Source organism: Xiphophorus couchianus, chromosome 24, assembly GCF_001444195.1.
Source record: "Xiphophorus couchianus chromosome 24, X_couchianus-1.0, whole genome shotgun sequence".
Lineage (NCBI taxonomy): Eukaryota > Metazoa > Chordata > Actinopteri > Cyprinodontiformes > Poeciliidae > Xiphophorus > Xiphophorus couchianus.
Window position 1 is genome coordinate 4,120,138 of NC_040251.1, and position 17,539 is coordinate 4,137,676.

Here is a 17,539-nt window from a genome sequence, read left to right on the forward strand (position 1 = left end):
AAAAAAAAAAAAAATCTGGAGACAGAAATGAAACGTCCGTTTCGTTCCTAATCATCAAAACTGCATTTTGTTGCCTTCTTTTCATTTAGCAATTGCTCAGATCCTTGGATCTAAACACTGATCTCCGAGTAAACAAATCTGAATGCAACACCGACAGCATAATAACCAACTTGCTCCCGAATAAGCATTAATTAAATATGGTGTCAACAGAATTAAAACGCTACCCATGCATGTTTAATTTCTTGTTGTCCTTCTAGAATTACAAAGATGTTATCATTTGATGGCGATGTGTGAAAACAGCAGCGGGGACGGGGGGTGACAGAGAACATGTAATCGCGCATTGAAAAAGACGTGTTTATCGACTTATCTTTTCTATTATTCACATTTTTCTGCTTGGCATCCCCCGGTGTAATTATCTGGATAACAAATCCACCTCTTAACCGCACCGTGTCTGCGTTAATTCAGTTGCATTCACTGTCAAGTGCCGTTAGGACGGAAGATCATGTGGGGGCATGTTTAATTTTGTTTTTTAATTAAACTGCGTGAACCCTCGTGGATAAATTGACCGGAATAATATCATGGATTTCATCAGCTATATTAGATTAAGCCCTAATGCTCAGCCACAGGCGAGGTGCGAGGAACAATAAAATGTTTTGCCGGACCGGTCAGACGGCTAACTGCTAACGGCTAAGTTGATCATTTGTGTGTCGTTCCAGTCTTTGGTTTTTCTGTTTCCAAAGCAAAATGGCAAAATTAATTAGTTGTTCCTTCATGTGAAGTCGAACTAGATAAAAAAAAATACACAATGTTTGATCTTTGCTTCAGCTATCTCTGTCCAAAATAGAATATATGGTTGTTTTATTATGTAACGATGCAGGAAAAGATGGAAAGAATATCAGCCCTCGATTATTAGTTTTTGGTCGTTTTATTTTGATGCTGAAAAATCAAAAATGAACCATGCACAAATTGTTGATGCACTTCCAATTTTTAGACTCTATTTCAAGCTGATGTAAACTTGTTTGTATTTCTGTTAGCTCTAGCGATGAGAAGTCAGGCTAGCTAGCGCGCCGCAGTCTATAAATGTTTGAATATTTATTTTATTCCGTTTCATTTCCTTTTAATTTGTTCACAACATAATATGACCATGTCTCTTTTCCCTTTCCGCTGCAGAGCTGTGTGCTAAAGCTGCAGGACTTTGGGAAGCAACCAAATTTTTCTTTGCGGATGCTTCCAGCCGGATTCATCGTGGGGGTCAAAGGTCAACAGGCCGTAGGTGTTGAGGTAAAGTCAGGCTGTAGTTTGGATTGACAAAAAATGTTCACTCCAAACTCCTAATTGTGATTTTTTTTTAAATTTGTCTAACAATAAACTAAGCAAATACCATTTTTTAAAAATGTAAAATAGACTTAGAAGGAAAGGATTTGTGTACAGTCATAAAGTCAAACAGTGTGAACTTGTTCTTCCACGTTTGCACTTTTAAAAGAAAGTCATTGACTTTGATTGAAAAAACTAATCTAGTCTATTCTCAGTAATAAGAACAGAATTTGAGGAGACAGTTAAATAGTTTAATAAATGAACAAAAAGCTTCTTTTTTTTGTTGTTGCACCAAAATTTGCTTTCCAGTACATTTCTGGACAAATTTCCTATCAAATTATAGAGAATGCAAAAAGTGTGGTAATTAAAACATGAGTACTTTGCGTTGCACCTAAAAATCTTTAGTAGTTTAAAATAAAAAGTGTCAATCTTCATCAACCATCAATGCCGGTGCGCCGAATTTGCACTATTCTTTAAGTGCTTGACTTATGGATGGATACCTTTAGCTTAGTAAAGCAGTAACTATCAGAACCATGATATTAGTAAGTGCTTCCTTGTCATGTTGTGAGTTTTAACTATCAGAGGGTCGGATCAGCTAATTAACTCTTCGACCGCCATATTACTACTTTTCATAAAGTCTGGTGAGTAAATGCACTTCTGAAAGGGGATATGATGAGAAATAAATACAACTAATGGAGAATCAGTGATTGCTTTTGTTGTAGTAATGCCATAAATATGGAATAACTCATTGGTGTGACTGTGAAACTAAGTTTGACTTTAAGTAAAGTTGTTTTTCCTGGGCAAGAAATAGTAATTCTTCGTCTGTAGACAAAGGAACTCAATCAGAAGAAACCTGGACTGGATTGCAGAGCAAGTGGGATTAATCTGTGAAAGGAACAGACATATTTTAGGAACATTTGAATTTTTCTATAAAAAGCACGTCTATAAGAAGTATTTAAGTTTTGCTCATTGGCATCCCAGTTTGTCTGGCCTTGTAGAGAATAGCTGATGTAGATTTCTTTGCTACCAAATGGTTCAGGCTTTGTTATAGGGACAAAAGAGGAAACCATAGTAGGATTCTCTTATACTTTGCTCTCCAGTTCACTCCATCCACTTCAATTACAAAACAGTTCCAGATTACAGTTTTGTCTAAACTACAAAGTTGAATCTCGTTAACAGTTAGCTTGTCTGTAAACTCACATTCCCGCTGTCGTCCATCGCACTGAAAGGCGACGGCGCTCTAAAAGCGTTCCTACGACACGCGACCTTTACTGACAAATGGCTTCTTGCTTCTTCGTGTCATCATGGGGCCTCCGCAGCCTCACGCAGACGATGTAGGGAGGTAGATAATACGCAGACTGTCTGTAATTACAGATAAAAGTACATTAAGTTCGACAGATACATGTAAGCTTCTTGATGAGGGTGCCCATTTCAATTAGGGAGCATTAAATGAAACAAAAAACCTTATGGGAGTTTCTCACTGTCAGACCCAAGGAGAATTAATACACTGCATAGGGCCATTTACCAGGGAGTAATTACTCCCTAATTAGCCATTAGTTATTCGATTACCCTTTTATCAGTTAGTCATGGTCAAAAGGCAGGAATAGTGGATAAGTCATCACCTTGGTTGGTAACAGATGTAATTAACACGCTGTAGCTCCCTTGGAGGGAGACAACGGGAGCGTGCACCGAGGCAAACCGAAGGTATTCCGGCTTATTTCCTGCGTCTGATCGAAAACGGAGATAAATCAGCCGGTCTTTTCATTCCTCTTGGGGCTCAGCAGAAACAGGAGGGTGTAAATTAAATTCGCCCCATCCTCCTTGTGACTCGTCCGCGTTCATGTTTAGCTCTCAAACTTGTGGCCGGACCTCTAAAAATACAGAACGGAGAAAAAAAAAAAAAAAAGGAGTGCATTGGTCAGTGAGAAGAAAAAGCAACGCGGTCGCTCTTTGTTAGCACGCCGAATGGGCTCCGTGATTGAGACTCGATAAGAAATCGGGGGGAAATATCCAGCGTGAAGATTGGTGATTAGGTGGGCATTGTCGCTCGGGGGAACAGACCAGTCAAAGAAGCAGGAATACTCCATCCCAAACTGCTTCTACCATTTATTACACGTAATTACATTCTTAAATAAAAACGATTCACTGAACAGTTTCCTTGCATAGAGATATTACAATACCAATTTAAAAAAGGAATTATGAAACAAACCGGTAACAAAAATAAATCTTTCTCATTTTTCCATAATAAAGAACATTATCGTACCCATACGTCATAATATACAAATGATAAATTTGAAACACTTTGTACAGAGGAACACAAACAGAAGGACAATAGAGAGGGGAAAAGGGATCGTGTCGGGGAAAATGGAGGGAAAAGAGAGTGTGCTGGTAGAAAAAGGGGAGGTGCGTTTGATTTAAAATTCAGACCTGGTGGAAACGGAGGTGGTGTCACACATAGTAATGTATGTAACCCCCCCCCCGCACATTCTGCAGAAAAAGCTCGAGCTGCAGCCTCAAATGAAAGAATTTTTTTTCTTTAAATCAGTGAAAAATACGAGGAATGAGCAGAGTATGCGTCTATAGGTGTTGGTGAAAAGTGTTTACAGAGTGTCAGCGTCAGTGTGTGGATATAGTGCTAAAAAAAAAAAAACCCTACTGTACAGACTTTGTGATCATGGTAGAGGATGGTTGTTAGGACTGTAGACGGGTAAACAAAAACATCAGATATGCAAGTGATTTTTTGTTTTCTCTTGAAATAAAAAAAAAAAAGTCAGAGTGCAAAAACACAGACGAAGAACACACAGGCACAGCAGAACTGAATCAATCCTTAAGATGACACGGAACGTAAACGCATCTTCAGAGACGACATAAAGACTTTTTTTTTTCTTCCTCCCCTCCCCCCCAGGAAACACATTCACATTTCGAGATTTCATTTTCCCACGACTCCTGGAGAACAATTTTGTTTCCGTCAGCTGCCCCAAAAGGAGGCGGGCTAACATTTCAAATCGGCTTCTTGTTAAAAATTCAAAGAAAGTCAAGCAAACAAACATGAAGTCCCCCCCGCCCCCCAATGTTCTTGTTTAAATCCACAATTTCAATCGATGCGGAACAGTCTCCAGCTTATATATAAACACAGATTCATTCAATAGAAGCATATCGAACTTAAATACTGAAACACACACATAGAGCTGCCATCAATGGTCAGCAGTCACCATAGAAAAGGTGAAACTGCCATTCTTCGTTTCCTCTTTCATGTACAGTCAGAAAATTACACTACAGCAAATCTGCTTGAAATTTGAAATGTTTACAGCCTTTGCTTTATTGTGTTTTTGCACATATGATGAAGAAAATGCAGCGTGGATGGCCTTGAAGACTTAGCAAAAAATATTGAAATAAATAAATATATAAATAAATAAGTTAGTTGTTGTTTTTCAAAATCTCCAGAGTAAAATGTATCACTTTTATAGTTTTTGAAAGTATGAATATGAATTATTTGTCCGTGAATGTTTCTTAGCTAGGACTTGGTAGGACCTTTAAGGGGCGTGCCAAATCCTGTAGCTCCGCCTACATTGGCTCCACCCAAAAGTTCAAACTGCAGCCTGGCATACTTGATTCTAAGTCATGTTAGCCAAATAAAAAGTAAACCTTTCGACAAACCTTCAACCAGCTTGAATTGGGGTTTTCACCAAACAAACGGTTATACCCAGCTATCATGTTGAACAGCATCGCTAGTTTCTGCCAGTTTAGAATATTTTTCTTTCTCGAGTCGGCTGCACTTTTTGCTAAGGTTGCTAACGTTTGGAGTAAAATTGGATACAACAATTAGCAAAAAAAAAAAAGTGTTTTATGTGGTAATCTGTGCAGTGGATTTGTAAAATGGTAATTTCAGAGTTCTTGCAAGATGGCCACCACGCTCAATATAATCTGCTACACATCAGCCACAAAAACTAGTAAGTTTTGTTCTGCTGTTCCCCACTTCACACTTGCCAACTCTGCTCGTCCTACCTTCCTCAACTCCTGACATTACTCCTGTCCACACATTGGACACCTTAAACAGTGTTATCTTTTAAAACTAATCAGAACAGTTTCACAATATGAGACGATAAGATTTTCCTAAGACGGCTCAAGCAATTGTCCTGTAATCTGCATAACACACAGGCTTTTGGACTAAACATTTTCATAATTTGGCCTTTCTTTAAAACAGCTGGTGCTAGCTGGCAAATTTGTGCTTTAAGGTTTTCAGTCTTCTTTGTCCCTTCAAAAACTCTAAAGTTTGGTTTTCTAGATCAGGATTATGTGACTTATTTCAGCTACATCCCACCAACACATATCTTTAGAGCTGTAACTCTGACACAGACCTTTTACTCTGAAGACTTTTCCTTCAAGGCAATAAACCAGCAAAGTCAAAGCTAATCAACTGATATCCAAGCTTGTATCCATCTTATATCCTTCTCAAATGCATCTGTGAATTTAAGACATCTAAGAATTGTGTTTTAGTCATTTCTCTTTGACATGATGGGCTATGTTACACAATATAAACGCTAATTGCAGTTTTCCTGGTGTGGATGTTTGACTCGTTGTGCGTGCAGGTTTCGCTCTGCCACAGTTACATAAGCTGATGGGGCAATTACCATTGCTGACTGAGCAGATCCAACCTCCCCTAACCCATTCTAGCCACCCACTGAAAATCTGCACTCATGCTGGTCCATGAGAGCCGGTAAAATGTCAAAAGCTACCAGCTGTGACCAGCCAGTTTCTCCGAGTCCAGTCCTTTTTCCCCTAACGTGAAAAAGAACAGAAACATTGTCTAGTTTGGTCTCCCCCACCATTGTCCAGTGTTTTAATGGGTCTTGCAAAAATGGCCAGGATTGCAACAGATACATTCACATTGATTTTCTCTGACAGGACCCAATTGATTGATTGAATGTGCCTTCCTAAGGGTCAGTCCTGCGGGGGAAAATATCAGCATTCCGACATACATGCTGGTCAGGGAGTCAGCAGAAATCTTCTTGGATGTACATAGAGCCAAATTTAGGGAGATGTCCAATACATGTTTTTTTTAAATTTGAAGTCAAGTCAAAGAGATGCTTAATTGGAAGAGTTCTGCAGGAATGTGAGCTGGATCGTCTTAGACCAGCGGCTTGGTTGGTGCCAATCACTCTCAAATCCCAAAGAGATCATTTCAGGCATCCGCCTTTTCTTTCCTTCTGGCTGCATCCATTTCCTGTGAGTTCTTCTCCTGTGACGTGTCCATTTAAAATGTTCTTTTTCAAAAGAGTTACAGGATCTGTTTAGAAACAATATAGCCTTTAAATACATAGTGATCTCGTTTTGTGTTCGGTGTGCTATCGAAGTGGGCTAGCGGCTTGAACTTGTGCTCAGGTGGCACACGAAAGCCAGAGTTTCATTTGGACACTGCAATGTTTTTTTTAATATTTTTTCTTCTTCCTTTTTTTTTTTTTTTTTTTTACAAAAAGTTGGAAAGAGTCAATTGTGCAACCGTTTTTGTCAACAACTGATAAGGTCTCAAGAAGGAAACGCACTCTTAGAAAGCTGCCTTACATCTCTCCAGACGGTCAGTTTCCTCTGACGTTCCCGGAGTCGATACGTTTGTCCCAGCAGACGTTGGTCTGGGGTGAGGTGGGGTAAGTCAGTGCAACAGAACGACCACACATCGGTGCAACATGTCTCTGAGGACTCCAATGCCAGAAGAGCAGAAAGATCCATTTGGCGTTTGCCCAAAACTCTTAAGGATGATTCTAAAGGCTGTGGCAGGCTTGACAAGATGAATGCTGAAAATCTTTTTGAATATGTGGAATTTCTGAAGAGTAGGAATGTTGAAAACGTGTGACTGTACAAATGCTGAGCGATGCGGCTTGATCACTCGTCGGATGATGAAAACAAAGAGCTGCCATGACGTCCTCCCCCAAACCCTTGGAGAGTCATAGATAGGGTGTTGCCATTCTGTATTAGTGGACCAAAAAGGTTTGATCTCAGTTCGGCATATGACCTGGTCCTCCCGGTGTCTTCCAAATCCATCCTTTCTGTCTTCCTCTTGTTAGTTTCCAGCTGTCGATAGTCCATCTCCTCCTTTCGCTCCCTTCGACCTCTCGCCGACTCCTCAGATGTGCCTTTTCATGTGCAGTGCCAAATGATCCGACCGCGAGAAGCACCTGCAGCCGAAGGAGGAGGAGAAAACAGAGAACAGCTCGTTAGCTCGTTACTAAAGCATGAGGAAGAAGTTTGTTTTGTAGAAGGAGCTAAATGTTGCTGTTAGCTAGTGAGTGCTGAGCCGCTAATGCGCACGCAATTAGTATATGTGTAACTAATTCATAATCAGCGTTTTCAGCAGAACTCCTAATGACTTCAGCTGCGCCATGAATAACTAGAGAGCCTGCAGATGGATCTGTTGAAACAGTGTTTGGGGGGGGGGGAAGAGGAGGAAAGGAGGGGAATAAAAGGCGGCATGCAAAACATGCGCTGGGAAACGACAGCTAAATTAGATGGCCCGAAGCCTCTCATCTAAAAAAAACCAGCCTGGTGGAACTGCTGGGGCGTCGCTCCATGGTGGAAAATGAAATTGCTCTTGTCTTTTGTCATCAGCGAGGGGTTTTTGAAAAATGTTTGCGAAAATGAGGATTTCAAGCTGATTGCCACAAACTGACATAATAAAGGCTTTCAGCTGGCTCATTCCTGTGCCTGCTTCCACACACTCACACACATTTATGCAGCTTTTATCAGACCCTTGCACTTTTTTTTTCATATGCATGTCTGGATAAACTATGCTTCCGCTGAGAGTTTATAGAGGAAAACAACTGCTCTATTCCCATGAGTAGTGCTTTCCAGATAAGAGGGTTGCTTTGTAAGAGATAACAGGGAGCTGTTTGCTTTGGTAATTGGTGTGTAAGAAACATTTGAGAGGAAGAGTTCTTTTAGGGTGAATCTTATTTCATTATCGATCATTTTATTTGCATTACCACTTCCCCTTGGCCTCCTCATTTCACCCATTTCAAGAAGGCAGTGCATTGTTAGCCATCACTGAGTCCTCTTGCTTAAAAAGATCAGAGACATGGTAGAAGTAGTAGTTTTCACAGTCAATTCTAATGTTTTTGACTTCAACTTTTAAGCCTTTGAAAGACAAGTCAGAATCAAATCTCAATTTGTCAGAGGGCAAGTCCGACTTAAGTCCCAAGTTCTTTGAGGGCCAAGTCCAAGGTAAGTATCAAGTTTTTGCAAAGAAAGTCAACGTCAAGTTTTAAATTTTTTTTAGGAGAAAATCCAGGTGAAGTTTCAAATGTTTTGCCCTCAAGTCTTCAAGCCCAAGACCAAATCAAATTTCAGGTCTTCACTGAGTGAAGTTAACATTCCCCCCATTGAATACATGCACAAGGTTTCATTCAGTGACGAGACAAAATTCATCCGATCCAATGGTTCTGAGGACTTCTAGAATTTTTGCCATGACAAGAAAATCTTATTGGGTATGTTTTCCACATGGCACTGTTAAAAGGACTTCTTCCAGGAGAGTGCCTGTCCTCTTTACACCTCCCATGGTGCATTTGGAGAAACCGATGTCACTTTGAGACCGTGGGTTCCCTTCGTGACACCATCTTAATCCCTAGGAACAATGCCCCAACCAGCCTACTGGAGACTAAGTGTTGTTTGGCTTAAAATCAACAAGAATATTCTTCTTGGAGAAAGTATCTGAGAAACTAAGGACATTGTCCAATTACAACATCCTGGTCGCATTTTAAACCTAACAACACTGTCAGACAGAGACTGTTTTACACCATGTTAATCATTAAAAACCAACATTACAGACGAGGTGACTTCAGGTTTCATCTTCCCAACACCTACAGTGCAGCTTGGACTCGTCTCTCCAGGAGTTTTAACAGCTTTTCACAGCTTCCGAAATGTGACCAAAACAAGTCACACAGCAGGGTTAGGGATATGTTTGGAGCACCAAATGAGAAAAACAGAAGTATTGACCTAAATGGAGGGCGGGGCCAATGACTTATGTTTCCTTAATTATTCATTCTAGGACTTTAATGGCCCTATTAGTTTGATTGTTCAGACTACAAATTATAAACCTATTTCCAACCCATGTTCAAACGTTAACAGGCTTTTTAGGTGAGAGGTGAAACATCTTCAAGAAACGAGAGAAATCTTGTTGCCTTCTACTCAAACACTTAGCATATTCATGTCCTGAATGACTGTGGATCTACCCCAGCAAACCCCAACTCATGAAATCAGGCTGCAATATCCATTCGGTGGAAAATTATCTAATGATGCATATTAACATTTATCTCCAGAATTCATGAAAACACCTGACTTTCAATACACATCGACTGATATACAGAAGTCGGGTTCAATGGTATGAAATGGTTTGCTTATGGCAGTGGTTCTTAACCTGGGTTCTATCGAACCCTAGGGGTTTGATAAAGTCGGCTTCAGGGGTTCAGAGGAGCCTCTGCCGCGGAGGTAAAGACACACTTGTGTGAAGTCGTGATGACAAAAAACAAACAAAATTTAAAATAAAATAAAACAATTAAGTTATTAAAAATTTTTAAATTCTTCAAAAAAAAAATCCAAATTTATTTTTAATTAGTAAAATAGTAAAAAATATATTTTGGGGGGCTGAAATTCTTTTATGGTGCCAAAATATGTTTTGGGGCCCAGAATAAAGTAATATCGTAATTTGTTGTGAGTTCGTGCATTGCATTTTGTGTACCAGTAAAAAAAAACATATAGATATGTCTTGAATTTGGAAAAAAAACCAAAATAAATTATTTATCACTAAAGAAGGGTTCAGTGAATGCGCATATGAAACTGATGGGTTTGGTACTCAAAAAAGGTTAAGAACCACTGGCTTACGGCAATGAAATTTGAGGCGTTTGGGATAAAATGGTAACAGGTAGGTATGATTGTCAGAAGGGACCATCTAATTTGCCCTCTCTACATCACAAAGAAACTATTAGTACTCCCCACACCCCCTTACTAGCATAAACAAACTACATGTAGTGGTTAGGTGGCAGGATAAAGGGCATTTACTGCTATAATAAATGAATATGTCTGAACTGAATCAATCTAGAGCAACCATAGACAGTAGACGCCTAACATACGACTATGGGACCTTCACCATAAAATATGTTGCAAAAAATTAAAAATTGTATTCACATGTCTTCAACTGTTGATTGTTTTTAAGATGATCAACAGTTCATCCTGTCTGCCAAACAGACAGGTCGAACCTCCACTTTCTCTCCTACCTTTACGTGCGTGTTTATCCATACACACTCGTGGAATGAACAAAGTGCTACGGAGTCATTCGTCACTGTTCTCGTGTGTCATTAGGAGTGTGTGTGTGTGTGTGTGTGTACACTCTCGGAGACAGATGGCGAAGTATGAGTCACGACTTGGGGGCACGACACCAGCTGGCACACCGTGGGTCTGTCTCACCCCACAACACCCCCTGCAATCCTCAATCTTCCCCTCGACTTTTTTTGTTTTGTCTCCACTGTTTCCCCTCTTCTTTAATCTCAGCAGGGGGCATGTGTGTGTTTGGGTCTTTAGGCTGGAAGGGCTGGACGCCTTCTGACACATGACAGAGGTGGGCCCAAATTAGGGGTATGCCTGCGGTGGGGGCTCCTGGTGGGGAAAAATACTGTACTTACAGTCTACCCAGCTGGGACTTGATTTAGCTGTCGCTGTCTGGCCTGCTGTTCATTAACACACACTTGAAGACCCCCCAATCTTATCGACATTAGGGAAAGTACCCCAGGTGAGAAGGGATTTCTTTTTGTCCTTTAATAATGAACCTATGCATGATTCAAGAGGTCCCATATTCACTAACTTCCTCTATTGTGTCCAATTTCCACACTGTCGCTGTACTTAAAAGCTCCCATACAGTAGATAGTTTACGCCACATTTGACAAATGGATGACATCTTCATTGAGCTCCATCCTCATGAATAACTTAAGATTGTTGCACATAATTTACACAAAGATCAACCTGGAACTATGCTGCAAAAAGAAACCAAAATATCATTAAAATAAGTTATTTAAGAAAAGAAAAAAAGTGATTAAATGTAGTTACAAGAATAAAGTCGCATCATATCATATGACTTTATTCATGTAATAAAAATGTTTTCCTTAGCCTGCACCTAAAACTCCATCGTACCTTGTTATTTTGGTAATGATAAGCATAAAAACATACACAAAATCTTACACAATTTTCTCAAAAATATTTTAAATCAGTTTCATCCAGTCTTTGTATTTTCAAACATTACATTTTGCCAAAAACAAAATAACAAAAAACTTTCACAAAATCTGAAGATGTTTTTTAATTGTAATAATGTAGGTCACAATATATATATATAATATGTCTGCGTCGCGTCTATCATTCAGAGCTTAAGCAATTCTTTTTTTTAAGGAAGAAATACAGTAAAACTTTGAATTAGTAGAATGTAAACTCAGTTTCAGAGTATATCCTGGGCTAATTATTGTCATTTTACTTCAAGAACAAGCAACCAATTGGATATCCAGTTAACCTTTTCTATTGTCTTGCAGTGTTTTTAAATATTTAAATTAGTTTTTTATTCATTGAAGTTAAAGTGTCTCCTCTGTTACCACCTCACCAAACTAAAGTTCTGTAAAATAAATTGGGGGCTCATCCAGGAATTTAAGCCTTAAATACCTGCAAAAATGTGCCTTTTTCTTACAGGAATTCTTTTCCAACTAACTAAAAACACTTTTCTATACAAGGACGATATAAAGTGAAACATTTTTGTGTTTAAAGTAAATTAAAACTGAGTTAATATTAAATTACTGCCCAGATTTAGAGTATATTTTAAGTCAAATATATTTTTTACCTTTTACAAACAATGGTTTTAAAGACAACGAAAATCACTTTCTCACTGAAATTACTCTGCTTCTTTCCTATCACTTTAAATTCTTCATGGATATTGGAGGAGCCATAAAAAATGAGTTTAAATTAAAACAGAGTTTTTTTTCTTGTCTTGTTAATTCTATAGAAAGTACCCCTGGACCAGTGCTTCAGTTTCTGACTTTTTTTTGTCTTGTAAAGTGCATTAACACAACATTTATTGTATATTACCACAGTTTGAATATAATGACAAAAAAGCAAAAATAACATATTGGCTATTTTGGTGCAATAATGGTGCACTGCTTGAAAAATACATTTCTGCTTGAAAACTGTATTGCTCCTTCGATTTTGCTAAGTAAAACAATTTCAGTAAATGTTAACTGATCTTATAAAAACTCCACCTTACGGGCCCAAAACAGAAGATTAATATGTTATAGACTTTTGTGTGACGGCATTAATTGATTTCACACCTGTTTAGCACTTTTGTTCCAATCTGAAAGCAGCCTCCATATCCAGGCTCAATCCTGCATTAATATGCAGCGCCAGGCTAAATGCAAGCAGAGTGAGCACTCTCTGGGTGCTCCCCTGAAAGACGTTGCGGGTTTCAAAGAAGCACACATTAGTAATCCTGCCAGCACACGTTCAAACTGGGTCAGAACCAAAACAGTTTAGAATGTGTTAGTAGTATCTGGTGGCAAACTTTGCAGAAAACACGAATAACAGCGGGAAAATGGGAGAGAAACGCATCAGACGGCGTGGAAGGAGGGAGAGTTGTGTTTTGACAGACCTGTCACAGTGGTTGCACTTAAAAGGCTTGGCGCCCGTGTGTTTGCGGTAGTGCCTCGTCAGCTCGTCGCTCCTGGCGAATCGCCACTCGCAGCCCTCCCATGAGCACTTGTACGGCTTCTCACCTGGAGCGTGAAAGTAAAGAAGGAAATATAGATAAGCACCACTTTCATCACCCGTCATATTCTTATTTAGTTATGAGCCACAGCAGCAAATATCAGGTTCCTTTGAGTTAAATATACTCAGCACAAAAAACAAGGAAATTTATGTTTGGCTGATACATCTTGGCAATGCCTGATACACTGTTAGACAGCTAGTTTGTTCCCTCTTAAATGCTTCCATATTTACGAATGTGAAGAACTAGCAGTGCCAAGCAGCTTTTGGTGAAAGCAGTGACCCCTCTCTGTGGAAAAACCAAGGCTCGTCATTAAATGTGTTTCCATCGTTTTGCATTAGAACAGGTTGATGGAAATGGTAGAATTTAAAACAACTTCCTCAATTTCGCAAAAAACGTTTTTATACTCGCTTCAGCTGGTGCTAGTTTTTCCCCCCCCAAAAAAAAGAATTGAGTCATTAATTGGATATGAAAATATATCTGCCGAATCAGTTCTGTAGGCGCGCATTTCAATTGCCGTTCTGTCTCTACGTCACCAGACAGCATGTAACATCGCCAATACTAGTTGACTTGACAAAACAATTACAACTTGCCTGACAGCAACAAAATGTTTCTGAAATGCGTGGTCCATGCTAGTTAGCAACCGCTACATCCTGTTTATCACAGCCATGAGTAGAATCAATATCTGACGATTACGCTCTGCATAGGCAGGTTGATCCGCTCTGAACCGGTAGATGGAAAACGTGCCGAATTCGCATTTTCTTTTTTCTGTTTTGCGACATTTTAAAAGCTCGCTCAAAGTTCGCATAACAGTAAGATTGAATCATAGCTGATGTTGGAGATATCTGCAGGGTTAAGCAAGTCCAATTTAAAACAAGACAGCACCTTAAATTAAATTTAATACAGAAAAAAAACAAACTATGAATCTTACAATCAAGCATCGCAAAAACGGACATTTTTGGTGTCTGTTTCAGGCTCTTGGCAGCAACTTTGTGCTACTTACACAAAGTTGCTCTTTGTGTAACTAAGATTGCTCTCTACAGTCTTGTATGGGTTATCGATAGAAATTACCCAGCGGCAAAAATAAAAGTCCTTCAGCCAACTTGTGATTAACTTGCACTAGCTATACAGCTAGCTTTGGTATATTAGCAGCTACTTTTGCCTGACAGAAGAGTCTAACAAGAAATTAAACTCCATATACAAGATGAAATAGTCCTGCAACAAACATTTGAAACCGGTGATTAATGTTTTTAAGGCCAGCATCTTTTAAACAGTAAGACATTTTGTAACCTTGAGTTCAGATACATTGGCTGAAGAATGAGACGCCATCCCAGGGCAGTGTGTGACCTGGCTGGTGTCAGACTTCCACACATTACTAAGGCCCCATTTGTCAATGGAGTGAATTGTTAAACTGTCAATATGTCTTCTTTCTTCAACATTCAGACATCCAATCTTATAGCCTATACCAGTCAACAGTCACTGACCAGCGATGGCATTTCTTTATAAATTTCTTGTGAATTTCCGTCTGGGATTAATAAAGTATATTCATTCATTCATTCTTTCATGGGGAAATAAACATTGTTCCCACAATGTAAAACTTACTGCCAAGGAGCATTGAAAAAAACCAAACAATCGGACAAAGAGAAATGTTAAAAATTCCCCATTCCGTATGCAAGTTTGCCCTTTTTTAGGAGACTGAAAATATAACGAAATGTTCAACTGGAATGGAGAAGCTCCCACTGGTCTACGATCCTGCTGAACATGCAAAAGAGCAGAGAAGGGGTGGAGCGGGAGAAGCGAAGGTGGGGGGGCGTGGGGGGTGGATTAGAGCCAAGGTGGATGAGAGTCTGGGAAGAGAAGGTGAGATGAGTGTGAGTAGGAGAGAAGTGCCGCAGAAGTGGATTAAGGCAGAGGAGGCTGCAGATATGCCGGCAGGGACAGAAGAAGGAGGAGGAGAGGGGGTGGTGATAATTAGGCCAGTCACATAATGGCAAGGAAGCCACAATACACCAGCTGCGTCCAGCTCCAAGGATGTCAACTGCATCAGTCACATCCCATCTGGTTGAATCCAGACACACTGACCAGCACAGCTTGAGTGCTTTCCACACCAACGCCGGCTTAATCCATCCAATGTGACCATAAAGGAGACACAATCGATGGATCAACTGCTGTCAAGTTCTTGTTCAAAGACGGCGCTTGTTTTACGGCATTATCGGTACCACGGGATGTAGAAATTCCAAAAACAAAAAGAAAGAGAAAAATCCATGTTTGCACAGTATGTCCAGCCAAACAAGTCAAAGGGAACATCTGCTGCTAATTCAGTGGGAATCAACATGAATCGCCTAGCACGCCGCAACAAATCTAAAGATGAAACAGATCTCACAACGTCTGCTCGGTTCAAGGACTGTGGATCAGCCAGACGCCATGTTGAGGAACATTTAATTAGCAGGACTCAGAGACGTGAGAAAGGTGTGAAATGAGGGGCCGGGGGTCCGACCACTGAGGAGGTGATGATCTCCAAGTGACGAAAAGACACGTCTTCACTCTGCACTTCTGCTATTTGCAGAAACATCTCTTAAAATGAGAGATGAGGTAAAATTTTAAGTTTTTGCCACATCGGTTTATAATGGATAAACAAAGTACTGTATGCAAGAAAAGTTGCAAAGTAGAGAACCAATCATTACTTTTGAATTCCACACCAACACCTTTTTTCTAATGCACTACTAAATCTAACCACAAAGTGGAGTTAAATGACTAATGTGCTCCTGAAAAGTCAATGAGCTCGTGAAGGACTACGGTGCTGCGTTTATTAAAATACAAGACTCCCCTCTATTTGTGGTTGAGTAGTAGCATTATTTTTTATATGCTATTTTCTTTCTAGCTCACATCTAAAACATTCCAAAGAAAATGCAGCTACTTAAGATGCTTCAGGCTGGTGTTTGCAAATCAGCCAATCTACAAGCGCCATTCATTTTCCTAGGTGCTGATTGGCTGAACCACCAGGAACCAGTGGTTCTGCTGTAGTGCTGACAGTTTCCACTGTGTATATCAATATAATCCATATTAAGGTAAATTAGGAAGTGGTGTTAACCTACTGACAGGCGTTTGGAGTACACTGTTCCTACCGTTTCTGCCTTTGTCTACTTCTGCAGTTAAAGGTCTGTTTAGAAAATACTGCAATATTATAACTGTACTAGACAATTGTAATCACAAATCTTCTATGAGGATCCATAAATGATCTTCTGTCAAATTCTAAGACAGAAAATAAGTTGAAGTTGGTATCTAAAGCACTCCACACCAAAGCACTGCAGAAATATCCAGTAATAATGGTGCAGAGGAGGCTGAAGACCTGCTAGTGTAGCACCACAAGTCTACAGACTAGTTTATTGTTCCGCTGGATGATTTGGTTTAGAAATGCTGAAAACTGCACTGTTTAAGTGATTTTTTTTAGTTTTTTTTTGACAAACTACCACTGAACAACCACAATAAATAGCATATTTGATCAAACTGAAAGTTATCCACCCTAAACAGGTTAGCTTTTAAAATGTATTTATGGACACAGTTTCACTTTTCAATTACAAACAATAGAAGATACATTACACACGGTGCTTTTCATAAAGTATTTTCCCTCTTACGGATCACGGCTGGTTTTTCAGACGTGAATTCTTCAGATCAAGCAAAAATTTATTAGCTGACAGAAATGACCTCCAAAAATAATTTAAAAAAATTTGATTACAAATTCATATCACGTTAATTAAATGGAGTAAAAGCAATTCAAAACTATTCCTGTGAAAATATAATAACTTCACTGTTACTCAACAATGCACCATGTCTGACAAGGTTTTGATTGATATAATTCAGTTCGTTTTGGTTTGGTCTCAGCAGTTAGTCCGGTTCCCTGGACCCCGTCCGCAGCAGGTCCGACTCCTTCCGCCTCTGGCCAATGAAATCCCCAGGAGGCAGGGATGCCTGTGTGTGTTGCCTAGCAATGTCTGCAAGGGGGAGGGGCGCGTCGCATCTGTACGTATGTGAGAGTGTGTGTAGTTGGGGGGGTGGGGGGGGTGAAACACGAGGAGGCAGCAGTCGGCGCAGCCGGCTGGATCTGGCACCGGCACGCCGCCACGCCGCCGGCCAATTAGCGAGCGCGCTGGCAGAGCGCGGAGCCAGTTGCCTGGTGGTGATAGTGGCGGTGGAGGAGAGGGGCGGGGCGGCAGCCTGCAGCAGTACACAGCCACTCAGCTACCGACTCCTCCAACCATACACTGCTCACGTTGCCTGGCAACAAGCTCCCCCTCCCCTCCATCACCACGGCGCTCGTCTCCCTTAAGAAACCGTCCGACAACCGGGCGAACGCAGCCGGCTCCTGCTGCCTCTCACCAACACCGTTCTAGACTGACAGCTCCATCTAATCCAGATTAGCCCCAACTCAGCCATAATCAGATTATA

General features: G+C 40.2%; 1 protein-coding gene across 1 annotated transcript in view; it reads right to left on the reverse strand.

Moving 5' to 3' along the window:
* Positions 1-3,396: 3,396 nt before the first annotated feature.
* The window catches only part of LOC114141073 (Krueppel-like factor 7), a 44,879-nt gene continuing 30,736 nt past the window's right edge, over positions 3,397-17,539 (reverse strand). Inside the window, exons 3-4 of the mRNA XM_028011477.1 lie at positions 12,980-13,103; positions 3,397-7,487 (exon numbers count right to left, since the gene is read on the reverse strand). Of these exons, the coding sequence (XP_027867278.1) occupies positions 7,436-7,487; positions 12,980-13,103 (176 nt within the window). The 3' untranslated portion in view covers positions 3,397-7,435. The remainder of the gene's footprint in view (positions 7,488-12,979; positions 13,104-17,539) is intronic.